Source organism: Limulus polyphemus, unplaced genomic scaffold, assembly GCF_000517525.1.
Source record: "Limulus polyphemus unplaced genomic scaffold, Limulus_polyphemus-2.1.2 Scaffold305, whole genome shotgun sequence".
Taxonomy (NCBI): Eukaryota; Metazoa; Arthropoda; class Merostomata; order Xiphosura; family Limulidae; genus Limulus; species Limulus polyphemus.
Genome location: NW_013665915.1, coordinates 572,703 through 587,671, shown reverse-complemented (window position 1 = coordinate 587,671; position 14,969 = coordinate 572,703). Strand labels below are relative to the sequence as shown.

The 14,969-nt window shown below is 33.6% G+C and overlaps 1 protein-coding gene across 1 annotated transcript in view; it reads left to right on the top strand.

Annotated features, from left to right (window-relative positions):
- Positions 1 to 14,969, top strand: part of LOC106457223 (atrial natriuretic peptide receptor 2-like) — a 54,403-nt gene that overhangs the window by 17,962 nt on the left and 21,472 nt on the right. The window contains exons 6-9 of the mRNA XM_022383065.1: positions 2,354 to 2,445; positions 4,954 to 5,092; positions 5,529 to 5,610; positions 8,330 to 8,456. Coding sequence (XP_022238773.1) covers positions 2,354 to 2,445; positions 4,954 to 5,092; positions 5,529 to 5,610; positions 8,330 to 8,456 — 440 coding nt within the window. The remainder of the gene's footprint in view (positions 1 to 2,353; positions 2,446 to 4,953; positions 5,093 to 5,528; positions 5,611 to 8,329; positions 8,457 to 14,969) is intronic.

The following is a 14,969-nucleotide window of genomic DNA, read 5'->3' as shown; positions in this document are numbered from 1 at the left end:
TGTACAGTTCGTATGGTCATCGTTACAAGATGTGCTACTCTGTACACTTCATATGGTCAACATTACTAACTACGCTACATTGTGTACAGTTCGTATGGTCATCGTTACAAGATGTGCTACTCTGTACACTTCATATGGTCAACATTACTAACTACGCTACATTGTGTACGCTTTGTATGGTCATCGTTACAAGATGTGCTACTCTGTACACTTCATATGGTCAACATTACTAACTACGCTACATTGTGTACACTTCATATGGTCAACATTACTAACTACGCTACATTGTGTACAGTTCGTATGGTCATCGTTACAAGATGTGCTACTCTGTACTCTTCGTATGGTCAACGTTACTAACTACGCTACATTGTGTACGCTTCGTATGGCCAACGTTACTAACTACGCTACATTGTGTACGCTTCGTATGGTCATCGTTACAAGAAACCATATGAAGTGTACAGAGTAGCACAGCAATGCAACTAATAATATTGTACACTGTACACAATGTAGCGTAGTTAGTAATGTTGACCATATGAAGTGTACAGAGTAGCACATCTTGTAACGATGACCATACGAACTGTACACAATGTAGCGTAGTTAGTAATGTTGACCATATGAAGTGTACACAATGTAGCGTAGTTAGTAATGTTGACCATATGAAGTGTACAGAGTAGCACATCTTGTAACGATGACCATACAAAGCGTACACAATGTAGCGTAGTTAGTAATGTTGGAAGATGTCTGTTATGACGTGTGATTACCCATAAGTATTAAGTTTAAAGGGATTTAATATCCTCTGAATTTTGTTAAAAAATTAGGATTATTGTGTAAAAGTATTTTCTTTGTTTTAAGACAGTTAAAGCGAATGTCTTTTCTTGGAAATTATCGAGAATATTATTCAACACATGAATATCGTCACACCAGTGTACTGATCACTTTGTTACTTTCATATATATATATATACATAATTATTTAATTTATTTATGTACAACATCTGAAATTTTGCGTACAATCTTACTTCTGAATATTCAAGTTGGTAGCCTGTAAAATTTTTAAAGTAAGTAAAGAGAAACAGTGGAACTATCAACATCAGCATGCAACTTTTCTTCAACTGTGCCAAATATGAATACATTTAACATCACCTAAAATTGTCTGCCTAAATAATGTTGGCCAGAAACTATATTTTCTTAAATTTATCAGAAAACGTCGTAGTTAGGTTGAACTTAAGTATACATTCACACACACAAACACAAGTAGCAGTGTATTTCGGCAGTGACATCTGTATTCTACTCATAAAAAACAGCAGCAATAAATTAATGCTTTTTATGAAAGTAATTACCAAAGGCTTGGACGAACTACACACTTCTAATGAAAGTATTAGCTTCATACTAGTTTGTTTTTTGAATTTCGCGCAAAGCTACACGAGGCCTATCTGCACTAGCCGTCCTTAATTTAGCAGTATAAGACTAGAGGGAAGGTCATCACCACCCACCGCCAACTCTTGGGCTACTCTTTTACCAACGAATAGTGGGATTGACCGTCACATTATAACGCCCCCACGGCTGAAAGGGCGAGCATGTTTGGTGTGATGAGGATTCGAACCCGCGACCCGCAGATTGCGAGTCGAGCGCCCTAACCACCTGGCCATGCCCGGCCAACTTCATACTACATTGATTTGTAATTATCTTTAGGATAAAATATCGTAAGTCTTAAATCGTATCAGTAATGTATAGTGATATATATAACAGTCTTGAAAACAACCGCTCAATTACTGTTGATTTTTCTTCTGAAAGATGTATCTTAATAGTTTTTTTCCAAGCTATGTAACCATCATTGTTGTGAAAGTTTGGAGATTATGTGTATTATTATGAAAGTTTGGAGATTATGTGTACTATTATGAAAGTTTGGAGATTATGTGTATTATTATGAAAGTTTGGAGATTATGTGTACTATTATGAAAGTTTGGAGATTATGTGCACTATTGTGAAAGTTTGGAGATTATGTGTACTATTATGAAAGTTTGGAGATTATGTGTACTATTATGAAAGTTTGGAGATTATGTGTACTATTATGAAAGTTTGGAGATTATGTGTACTAGTAAATTTTATAACTGGTTTGTTCACTTTTCCAGTTTTTTGTTGTTTTGTTTTTTTACATTTCTTTGTTCACATCACGTTTATTATAATTTATCAGGCTCAGATGTAAGATATTATGAAACCTACAGCTGTATTAGATTAACATTAGTATAATAACTTTAAGCTCTAATAATGATATTAGTTATATAACTTTCAAATATTTGTCGAATATGGACAGAAGCAAGTCTATAACTCCCGTTAATGTCAAACATTTGTAGGAATTTCAGGCAACGTCACCATAGACAGTAACGGAGACCGATATGTCAATTATGCTTTGATGGATTTAAATCCCGAAACAGGAACATTCGAAGTAAGAATCATTTTTTAATTAATTTTAGCCCTAAAGATTATTATCAGAAAAATACTTGATCGTTCCCGTGTATTTGTCTCTCCACTGGATATTTATCAAGTATCTTTAGCAAGAACTGGCGCTTTTCATCTAGTATTGCGTAACCTTAACTGTGTGTAATGATAAGCAGTCTTTTAGGGTAAACAGAGAAGATAATAAAAGCACTTGAACAGGTTGTTAGGCGTATAGTTGATTAACTTTAGAAGTGTTACATTAGGGATAATCCCAACAGGATCTTACCACTTAAATATCTGAATTGTAGAAACTTTTGCGGTCATTATTATCAATTTTTTCACTTATTTTGTATTTATGCTAAAATGTTTTGCGACTTTAGGTTCACTGCAGTTCAGTTTCGATAGTTTTCAGAACATACTAATGTTTTTGTTTTCGTTTTTTGCTGTTTCACCACCAATTTAAGATGAAAGGAAATTCGGCTGAATGATTAAAGTATCAATGGTGGATCAAGCGCTTAAGACACTAGTCATTCGAACGTGCTTCTCCACTCACCTTATTGTTTTAGGCCTGCTTGAAGATCTCGAATCAGGCAAACTGTAAACATAATAGCATCGGTTACGTTCTCTACCAGTTTGTGACGTTAAAATGTCTTGCAATATTATCGTTTTTACTCACGCCAATACCTAGCCGAAAATCATTTTAGTACGATGGCTTATATTAAATCTTATGCTAATATGTAAGGGTAAAATCACTTTAAATATTATAATTGTTATTAGGCCAATTTGTATCTTAATACGATGCTTTCTATACATTTCTAAATCCAATTTCTAAAGTTAAAATCACTTTAAATGTTACATTTTTTATTACGTGAATATTTATGTGACAATCCCTTTGATGTGGTGTTTTTTGATAATATCTATCGACTCTCATTTAATATGATAGTCACTATTCATTCTATGCCGATTAGACGATTAAAATCACATTAATATGACTCAGTTGTTTAACTATGAGTTAAATTTTAAGTTAAAATCATGGGGTACATCATGTGACAAATGGATTTTAGGAAAAACCTCTCCAGAATTTCTACTATCTAGCCTTCCCCAGGAAAAACCTCTCCAGAATTTCTACTATCTAGCCTTCCCCAGGAAAAACCTCTCCAGAATTTCTACTATCTAGACTTCTCCAGGAAAAACCTTTCCAGAATTTCTACTATCGAGCCTTCCCCAGGAAAAACCTCTCCAGAATTTCTACTATCTAGCCTTCCCCAGGAAAAACCTCTCCAGAATTTCTACTATCTAGCCTTCCCCAGGAAAAACCTCTCCAGAATTTCTACTATCAAGTCTTTCCCAGGAAAAACCTCTCCAGAATTTCTACTATCTAGCCTTCCCCTCGAAGACTTTTTTTGTTTGTTGTTTTAAGCACAAAGCTACAAAGTGGACTATCTGTGTTCTGCCTAGCAAAGTTATCGAAAACCGATTTTTTAGTGTTATTAGCCCTCAGACTTACCGCTGTTATTGTCTGTTATATAAAATAATATCCAGGATACAAATAAGTTGAGAGTGATCATGGCGTATTTCATGCAAGATCCGTACAATGCAGTAAACATTGATTTCTGGAATGTGATGAAACTATAGTTTTAAATAACATAGAAATTTGAATAGGATGAGCTAAAGCCTCAATCTCCAAATACGATTTTATGTTTTTCTCCTCATATTTAAACAAAAAGTACAGTGCATAACAGGGCACTATTTTTTTTTATAGTTTACTGGTTTCCTAGGTTAGAAAAACAAAACAAGCATTGACTTTTAAAACCCAGGGATGTTTGGCTCCAGATTTCTCCGCTTATGATTTTGGCTCAGTTGTTGTTATTGATTTCAGCGTATGATAAAATACATGCGAAGTTACTACTTACATTTATTAGATAGGTTCTATATTTTCGTCCCCAAATTTTCTGGCAACGAGTCAAATTACAGAGGTTATAGAAATCGCATTAATTAATATGGCCTTTCTTCATTTTACTGTAATCTGACAGTTTAAAATCAGTTTAATATTATTATTTCTTAAATTCTGTGTTATTTTACCCAATAAATATACGTGATTAAATATGCTGGTTTCCAGTCATTCCGGCTTGAATGGCTGTAAAACAAACCACATATCAGGTTCCAGTCATTCGGGTTTGAATGGTTATAAAATAAACCACATTGTAATTTATTAACTAGCGTCTGCCAAAACTGGCTTGTTGAGTGATATTAAAAAAAACAAGCATTTCTTCTACCTGCTTATGAAAATATCAAAAAACATTTTTATGGTTGGAAATATTGATTTATTTTCATTCTATATTTTATTGACCTCTATAGTTGAATAAGAGGAGTTATTATTTGTTGAATATCGGCATCTAGGAACGTTTAAAGATTGTGTCGTTATTGGTATTTTGTTTAGTCATAATAATTCTACAGAACCTGAAAGTATTTTAATTGCAAAACAAACACGCTGACACATTTCTTACTAACACAGGTCGTTGCGAATTACGTTCAAGAAAGTAAACAATTGGTGGAAGTCGAAGGGAAAAAAATCCACTGGAGTGGTGGACGCCAGGTGCCGCCGCTAGACACTCCAGTCTGTGGATACGACAGGTCAAAATGCCCCGAAAATAGTATGCACATTTAGCTAATAGAAATTGCATTACTGATAAAAATGTCGCCATATCATGCAGTAATATATAACATATGTTAAATGAAGAATTAGTTACTTTGTTAATTAGGGTAGTGTAATTTCGTATGATGCAAGCATTTACACTTTGTTTTTACTTTCTTTTCATACATCTTATAAACAGAAGCTCTAACATATTGTATTGAAAATGCATTTAATAGTACAAGGTTAATCGAATAATTTCCTTTTTACTATGGAAACACAAACATATTTTGAAGTATTGTGAAAATTTTAAATGTATATTTGGATTATAAATATATAACATGTAATTCTGCACACACATTTTGAAACAAACTTCAAAAACACTTCACAGACGTATTTTTCCAATTGTTTTTTTAGATTTTACTCATATTTTTATGTTGTCTATACCTTCGTAACAGAGATCCCACAATACGTAATCGTAATAGCTGTGATGAGCGGACTTATGGTTGTCTTGGTGATCATCTCATTCTTCATTTACAGGTAAGAGAGTCACTGACAGTTTTCTTTTTATTTGTTCCACCCGAAATAGGGTTAAGACAAAAAAAATTAAACATCATATTCGATAACGCTCAGCTAAGAAAGGTCTGTGAAAAGGAGCGTCGTGGCTTTAGATGTTGCATTCTAGCTGTAATCACTGCGTTGACGAGGAATGAGTTAAAAAGACAAATTGGGCTAAACAGGGTACGTTAACCTATAGATGTTTTTAGTTGGTATTTTAAATATATAATCTATATTTCTAGATCTCTTATAACAAAACAGCCCCCATTTCTTGCTCAGTTTCACACAAAAATAGCTCACAGCCGAGCCAAGTTATAAAAAATACGGTTTCTGTATACATGTTAATATATGTTACATTAACAAAATCTAAACTGTCAGGATTATACATTCCACTGTCATCTGTGAAAGAGCTAGGAGAAACGAAGATTGATTTCTTTCAAAAAATAAAAAAATGATAAATGGCATTCAAGAAACATTGAAGGTACTTCGCTAATGAGGAAAAAATCTTTCAAACGTGGGTTTCATTTACTGTATTACTGAAACATTTTACACTAACGAAACGTTGTGACAAGACCCTCATTACATCGATGTCAAAATAAAAATTTACAGTGTTTTCTTTTTCCATTTGTTCTTACCATGCGTGTGTGTATGTGTGGTGAGCCATGGGTGCTCGAAACTAAGGTTGCTCGTGTGAAGTGTTGTAGATGGTTATTTTTATAAAAGATACTAAGCTCAATATAGAATAACACTTCTTTAGATGTACCTTGTTCTACGTCAGTTTCTGGGAAGATAATACGTCTGAAAATGATTGAGACTTCAGCTGTTACGAACATAGTAGATCTTATTTTTTATAATACAACTTTTTTGAGGAATGTTCATTCGATTGATTTAAGCGAAAATCTCCACAATCTGTGCTGTGTCCATCGCAGAGATCAAACCCGAATTTGACCATTATAAACTCTCATGCTTAATACGAGAGGCATTTCTAAAGGAAAAATGTCCTTAGAAATGACCGAAACGTTTGAGAAGAAACTGTACATTGCACTAACACATAAATATATGTGTATATGTATGAGGTCACCGAAATGTCAATGAAAACAGAATTTACTAAGGTGTCTAAACGTCCAGAAAGATACCATATATCATTGATTTTTAAGAAGAGAAACTTGGGCCAATTACTCATGAAGTGTCATTTTTCCGTTGCAGGTTTCTGAATCTGATATCTATAAATGATACTAGGGGATAATTTATGAATATATATCGTGGATCTTGTAATTTTTTTATTTTTGATGCATTTCGCTCAAAGATACTCGAGGACTATCTGCGCTAGCCATTCCCAATTTAGAAGTGATAGACTAAAGTAAAGGAAGCTAGCCAACACCAACTCTTGGGTTACTCTTTTGCTAACGAAAAGTGGGATTGACCGTTACATTATTATGCTCCAACGGCTAAAAGGACGAGCATGTTCGGTAACGGAATTCGAACCCGCGATTCGCAGATTGCTAGTAAAGTGCCTTAATCACTTTACATGATGTAAAGTCTTCGAAACGTAATACTTTTAAATTTTCTCCACAGATGACACTGCCTGCATATTATATTTTTGAAGAAGAAAAATGTGCACATGTATAAGCAATGTTTAACATACTACACGATGATCACTTTTTTACATAATATCTACTATATATTTACTTATAACTAATGTATCTTAACTTTGGGAGCCGTGACAATAGATTATTTTTGGACAAAGTAATGACTTTCATAAGGTTTGATGAAGCTCAGCGGGTTTTGATATATACATCTAATCTAAAAAAGCCAATTTTTATCAAATCTGAGGTATTAGAATTCCAACTAAATTTTCTAATTCTAGTGACATTTCTGAAGATTGGGTGTAAATGATAAGTATAGGTGCTAAAGCGTAGGATTTATAAACTAGATGTTATTTTCATCACGCTTCCTATTTTATACACTGTAGAAATGACCTACATCAAGCTTGCCACAACCAATTACTTTAAGTATTTATGTTATTTATGGGAACCTTTTGAAGTATGTCCTCTGTATTTACAGCTCAGTCTACCGGGAAATTAAACTCTGTCTGTTGTGCAAGGTAGTATCTATGTTTAGTATAATCCTGGATTCGATTATTATTTACTTGTGGCTTTTAGCAATTCTAATAAAGAACCCAGATTTTACAAAAGAACGAAGGTTACACACACACACAATCGTATATAGTGCTGTACTAGTCGAAACCCGTTTTCTAGCGTTGTAAGTGTGCAAACATGAGAAGTGGATAAACGCTATATTCGCCAGACAAAAAGTGTGTAGCATGCAGTTTACTCGAGATTATACCTTCGACTACACCACTGTGTCTGCATAGTTCTTGTTCGAGACATGGTAATAACATTCCAGCATAAAAACAACAACAACACTGAAATTTATTTATAAGTAAATGTTTTCACTCACTTTGCATGTTCAAATACAGAAACAATGGTTTACAAACCTTCTTTCATGCTGATAATAATGAAAAAAGGTATCTATATAATTAAAAAAACTGAATATTTTGTTCGAAATTTCAATCTCTTGTTTTAGCATGTGAAAAACGCCACGAGATAATTATTAGACCTTAGATATTTTTAATAGTAGTTAAGGCTTAAAATGACATTTAATTTTGTAAACAGTATTCTTATTCTGATTTGTGGATTAGGCACTTTAAACTGGAAGCAGATATTGCCTCGATGACGTGGAAAATCAAATACGAAGAGATCCTAACAAGTTCTTCCTATAAACGCCCTCTGGGGTCAAGAATGAGCACAGTTCGGTCAAGTATTCCTGTGAGTTATACATATATCGTTAGTTTAACCATTAGTTTAGTATTGAACATTTCATACGATACGAAATAAGCAAAAACAATTACAAACGATGCCCGTTTAATAGGATATGGTGTGATTTTAAGAGAGAGATGCGAAGTAAGGTTTTGGTATTTAACCTATCAGAAACACACCAAAAGAGAAAATCGAGAAAGAAACTCTTTTAAAGATGAAAGTTTGTTCAAACACATACACACTTATTTCGGTCAGGTAATGTTGTAATGTAAGAATTTGGTAGGATGGCTTTGAGGTTTACTTATAAATGACGTTAGTTAAAGTTAAATCCATCCCAAGCCGAAACGGCACAAAGTAACCATTGCCGAAACTCGGTTCCGACGGCACAGGCGAATGAGAATGTTAACACCATCTACCTGGAGGGGGTATCAGTACATCGCAGGTTAACACCATCTACCTGGAGGGGGTATCATTACATCGCAGGTTAATCTCCATCTATCTGGATGAGGTGTCAGCACATCGCAGGTTAACACCAGCTACCTGGATGGGGTGTCAGTACATCATAAGGTTAACACCAGCTACCTGGATGGGGTGTCAGTACATCGTAGGTTAACCTTCATCTACCTGGATGGGGTGTCAGTACATTGCAGGTTAACCTTCATCTACCTGGATGGGTGTCAGTATAACGCAGGTTAACCTTCAGCTACCTGGATGGATGTTAGTACATCGCAGGTTAACCTCCAGCTACTCATCTATACAGTTGTGTAGACTGAAACAATTGGAGTAAAGTGTCTTGCTCAAAGACATAACCATGTCCAAGTAAATCTCAAACTCACAACCTTTCGACTAGTAGTCCTAAGCACTAGCCAGAATATTCATACATACTCTACATTAAGCTGAACAATACATGTTATATATATATATATATATGTATTTATAATATCCATAAAATGAACAGCATAGCTTACTGAGCTTTCTGACTGTAAAATGTAGGCTTCTTCTTCCTTATTTTTGCTGAATAAGTCTAAATCATTGCTTAGATGGAAATTATTTAACTTTACCTAACAAAGTTGTTTTTGCGAAATTTCTTTTTTTTTTTGCTACCGAGGCGTATTTTTGAAACAAAAGACATTTGAAAAAAAACAAAAACTTTTAACATTGGCCATATCAAGTGTACACAATTGGTTTGTCTAGGTGAACACGTTTGTAAGTGGATTTTATGAAGCTATGATCCTTTACGCCCTGGCACTAAACGAAACTTTAAGCGAAGGATTCGACGTGACCAATGGTTCTGTCATAACCAGTAAAATGTGGAACAGAACATTTTTAGGTAACGTTTGCTCAAGTTGTTATTTTAGAAATAATATTCCGAATTAACCTAGTATGTATGTATATATATATATATCATTCAAAACCTGCTTGAAAATAATATATTACAGTCATAGGGAAAATCTTATAATAGATAACAAATTATTCCAATCATACAAGGCACAAGTGATGTATTCTGGCGTTTGGTTAGTTTTAAGCTCATCCCAAACATTTACAATATCTATCTGTTTTTCTAGGTGAACACGTGTCTGAAGTAGCAGCAAACTAACATTAAATGTCCGGTTAGTATAGGTAGACATATCTTGTGAAGTAGTAAGCTAAGAATAAGCTTCCGGTTCTTCTAGGTAAACATATCTTGTGAAGTAGTCATGATAATAATAAGCTTCTGGTTTGTCTAGATGAACATGTATGTGTGAAGTAGTCAAGATAACAATAAGCTTTTGGTTTGTTTAGGTGAACATGTTTGTGTGAAGTAGTCAACATAACAATAAGCTCTTCGTTTGTCTAGGTGAACATGTCTGAGTGAAGTAGTCAAGATAGCAATAAACTTCTAGTTCGTCTAGGGGAACATGTTTGTATGAAATAATCAAGATAACAATAAGCTTCTGGTTCGTCTAGGTGAACATGTATGTGTGAAGTAGTCAAGATAACAATACGCTTCTGGTTTGTTTAAGTGAACATGTTTGTGTGAAATAGTCAACATAACAATAAGCTCTTCGTTTATCCAGGTGAACATGTCTATGTGAAATAGTCAATTTAACAATAAGCTTGTGGTTCGTCTAGGTGAACATGTCTGTGTGAAATAGTTAACATAAAAATAAGCTTCTGGTTCGTCTAGGTGAACATATCTGTGTGAAGTAGTCAAGATAACAATACGCTTTCAAGCAGCAGCATGAACAATTAAAACAAGCAGCAACAAGAATTAAAAAATGTAAAAACACACAGAGAAAGCTTTCTTAAGGTATGAAAAATCATAAAGATTCAAATACATGTTTCGAAACTTACAAAAAAAATCATCAAAAATAAAATCATAACAACACCGTATAAACATTATCTTTGTATTTGTATGCCTGTAAAATAACTTAAAATTTACTTTTTTAAAGTGGTTAAATTCTATTGGAGTTTTTTATTTAAAAAATTCTATACTTAATTAAAAATAGACATTTATTAATTTCTAATGCTTAAATTTCCTCAACATTTCAATACAGTCGATAATGAACAATTTATAAAAATACTTTTAATTTGTATAAAGTGCATAAACTACGTTTATGTAGCGATTACACGTTTTTGTGGAATAATGCATATATAAAATGTATAGAAATAGTTATTGTTGCATATGTTGAAGTTTTAAAATTGAATAATTTGTGTTGAGTTTATTTAATGTGTAGACTAAAAAAAACATTTAGTGTTGAGTTTATATAATGTGTAGGTTAAAAACATTTAGTATTAAAAAGTTACTATTTTCTATGCTCTGTATTTTTATTGTAGAATACCAGTTTGATGACACTAAGCATTTGTATTCTGTAAGAACATATTTTTGTCAAAGTATTTCCGAACAGACATATCCTGGAAATCAAACATTATACTTTTGGGTCCTCCAACTAAGCATATGTATGTGAAGTATTAAGTTGCTAACATTAAATTATGTGTCCTTCAGTTGAATATATGCATGTGGAGTATTAAGTTACTTACCTTAAATTCTGGGTCCTCCAGCTGAAAATATACATGTTGAGTATTACGAAGCTAATATCAAATTTCGGGTCCTTCTGGTGAGCACGTTCTTCTGAAATATTAGAAAACTCACATTAAATTCTGGGTCCTCAAGTTCAATACCTTTGTGTAAAGTATTAGCAAGCTAATATTCAATTTCAGGGTCTTCCAGGTGAACAGGTTTGTGTTAAGTAATAGCAAATAGAATCGAGTTCTGGGCCGTCTATCTACGACAGTGCAAGTAGATAACAACAAATGTTTCTGTGTTATGTAAGTAAGGTATACTGTATTATTTCTTTAATGTTACTTTCACTGACGTTATTGGTTAGAATATTTAATATATCTACTTTTTATATTTTAATTTCTTTTTTTTAATCATAAAAATCATTTTCATTTGTTAGCTTAATACACAGATTTAGGCTAACCTAAATCTTCTAAGCTAGTCGAACCTCGTGAGATATTATTGGGTTTACAGCCGAAAATGTCTCTTACAGCAATGGTACCCAACTGATGAAACAATGTATTCTAATCTTTAAAAGTAAGAACAGTATATTTAATTAGCTATACTTTCTCAGTACCAGGTTGATTTTGATCTAAGTTGGTAGATTGCCATGATCGGAAGTTAATGTTAAATATTTGTATGAAGTAGTAAACTAAAAGTGGACTTCCGGTTCAGCATGAACAATTAAAATGAACAATTGGAACAAGCAGCGACATCATGAGTAAAACATTTTACATGCATTAAAACAACGAATTTAGTATAAAGAGCTCAGCCATATGAATATCTAATAGAAAAAAAGAGCCAAGTTATATAGAAGGGGCAAATTCTATTAACAGTTGCTATAATTTAAACAAGAAAAAGTTAGGGAATACTTATCCTTCTTTTTTATTGCAATTGGAACAAGAAGCAGCACAAACTTTAAATCTCTCTAACAACTGTAAATTAATAGACGTAAGTGATATTTGCTCGTTAAATTAGAAAGTAGTGATATTTGAATAAAACATTTTCGAAAGGTGGACCTTTCTTCTTGAGGGGCAAACTGGGAATCCCAGTTTGTCCCTGAGGAAGAAATGTCCACCTATTGAAAGCGCTCGGGTTATAGGGTTTTTATCATCTTGTATCGACTGGATATCAGAAGAATTTTCTGAGTTTTCGATGGTGAAATTTGACGTTACCAATATAAACGGTAAATCTCGAAAAGGAATGGTGGGTTGAGAGTATGCAGTCTCACTAATTGCTCTTGTTGTATACTGTATTGTTACAACGTTGCTCTGGTCAGTGTAAAACAGACACATAGCACTATGAAGTGTTAAATCATTGCTCTGTTTGGTATAAATCATACACAAAACGCGATGAAGTTTTATATAGTTGCGCTATAAAGTTTTATGTCGTCACAATGGTCGATATCTAGAGGAACGGGACGACAGTGACTTCAGCCATGTTAAAGGGTGGAGGGCCGACCAAATTTTGACCAAATCTGGGATATTGCCACATCTGTTCCGAATGCTGGGATGCCCCCATTTATATCTTTCTGAAGAGATCTGAAAATTTTATGCCACATCAAAAACAGCTGTTTCATATCTGTTTCAGATTAAAAGAACCATGCAGTCAAAAAAATGGTAAGATTACTGTCTTTGTTGATGTTGTTCTTTTCCTTGTTGAAAAGCGAAAACGTATAGTAAACAAAGGATAATCTGCACGACACAAAATTCCACTGGTAGATATTACTCTGAACTGAGGATTTGTTGACAATTGTAGCATATATATTAGCATCTGTTGATAATTTTAGCGATGAATTGACTTCCACATCTATTAGATCAAAACTGATGATGACTCGAGGAGTTAGGGATAAATGAAAAATCTGAAATGAGGGAATGACATAGTATTCTAAGACGTTGCGTCTGTATTAGTATCTTCGTTTGACATCTGAAATTCGAACCTCACTTTGAGTGTAATAATATTATTAAATGTATTATGTATATCATAGATTAAGAGAAATAAGCTTGTTCTCTTGCTCTTTCAGTACTGAAGTCAGAATGCTTAAATGGACTAAAATTTTCAAGTTTTAATCAAGCTAAAAATAAGACTATTTTATAAAATATTTGTACGTACTAAATAAACAACATATGTAATAAAAGTTAAACCTTTTGTATGAAAAGCGTTTAACATTTTCAAACATTGATAACATTATTGCAGTTAGTCTAATAGGATTCAGAAATGGACAAAAACTATTAGGTTCAATGTACAAAATATCTAGATATATTAACTAATGTTTCATGAAGTGAATGATCAACGATTCGGATAATTTTTTGTAATGTGATGAGGAGTCTCAACTTTAATTTGTCCATGAAATATGGGACAAATCCGATTACACTTTACAGAGTTATTAACCCAAAGTCGCAAAAATGCCCTATCTTTTCATTATAAAAAGTGCTTGAAAGTGATCCAGAATCCGGATCTGGATTTGGTTCCGGACCAAATTCGGGGAGGACTATCTCATACTGTCTTTCTATGTTGCGTAAAATTTTCGTGTACATAGGTCTATCAGTTTTCGAGATAAGCGGCCGGAAATGCAGACAGACAGACAGAAACACACACGGACCCGATTGCAATACCTTCGACTTCCCTTTGGGAGGCAAGGGTGATAACGCAAAAGATAGTTTCCAACTTTCGTTTTACGAAACGTTTATAGTTTTCGCAGCACAACTGATAAATGCACAAACTATCTACTGTTTGCACTAAGCATATTGAGGATTACAGACTACTAAAGATAAAAGATATATTTTGGATTCAGTGTCGCTGCGTTATTTTTGAAATTAATGAAAGTGGAAAATATCTTAATGAAAAACAAGTTTTTGTTCTTTTAAACTCAAAACAAAGTATTTTCTCCCGATACCGGTTCTTCCATCTTCCATTCTCTGGTAGAAACGGATCATTTTAATGTGTAAACACATAGTCTATTCAGACACAGAAAAGTCAAACAAATAAATTTGAACTTCAACAGACAAAAATAAGTTATCTAGTTTATTATATTACCATTCTCTTCGGAAGTATTAATATAAACCTCTGATGATATAGTTAGACTCTGCTACCTGGAATAAATAAAGCCATCCGACAATGAGAAATAAAAATGTCTCAATATGAAGCCGGTAGGCAGATTTTTTTGTGTAATTAATATAGTATTAGCATAATTTTCCCGAAAGGGGGCCAAAGGCCGCCTGGAAGGGTCACGTGTTTTAACCACTCATACTACTTACAGTAGTGTCAATCAGTCAGCACACACTAAAATGACGTCACATAAGTGACGCTTGACGTTGCAATTTGTACTGTCGTGACGCCAGTAAAACGTGCGCATGCTATGAATCACGAGAAGAATTATGCACTCTAATAATGGATGGAGACGGCTTGAATGGGTAATGAAGAAAAACTTGGTACCTGACGATGACGAAACCTTGTCGAAACGTTGTACATTTGCTGTTATA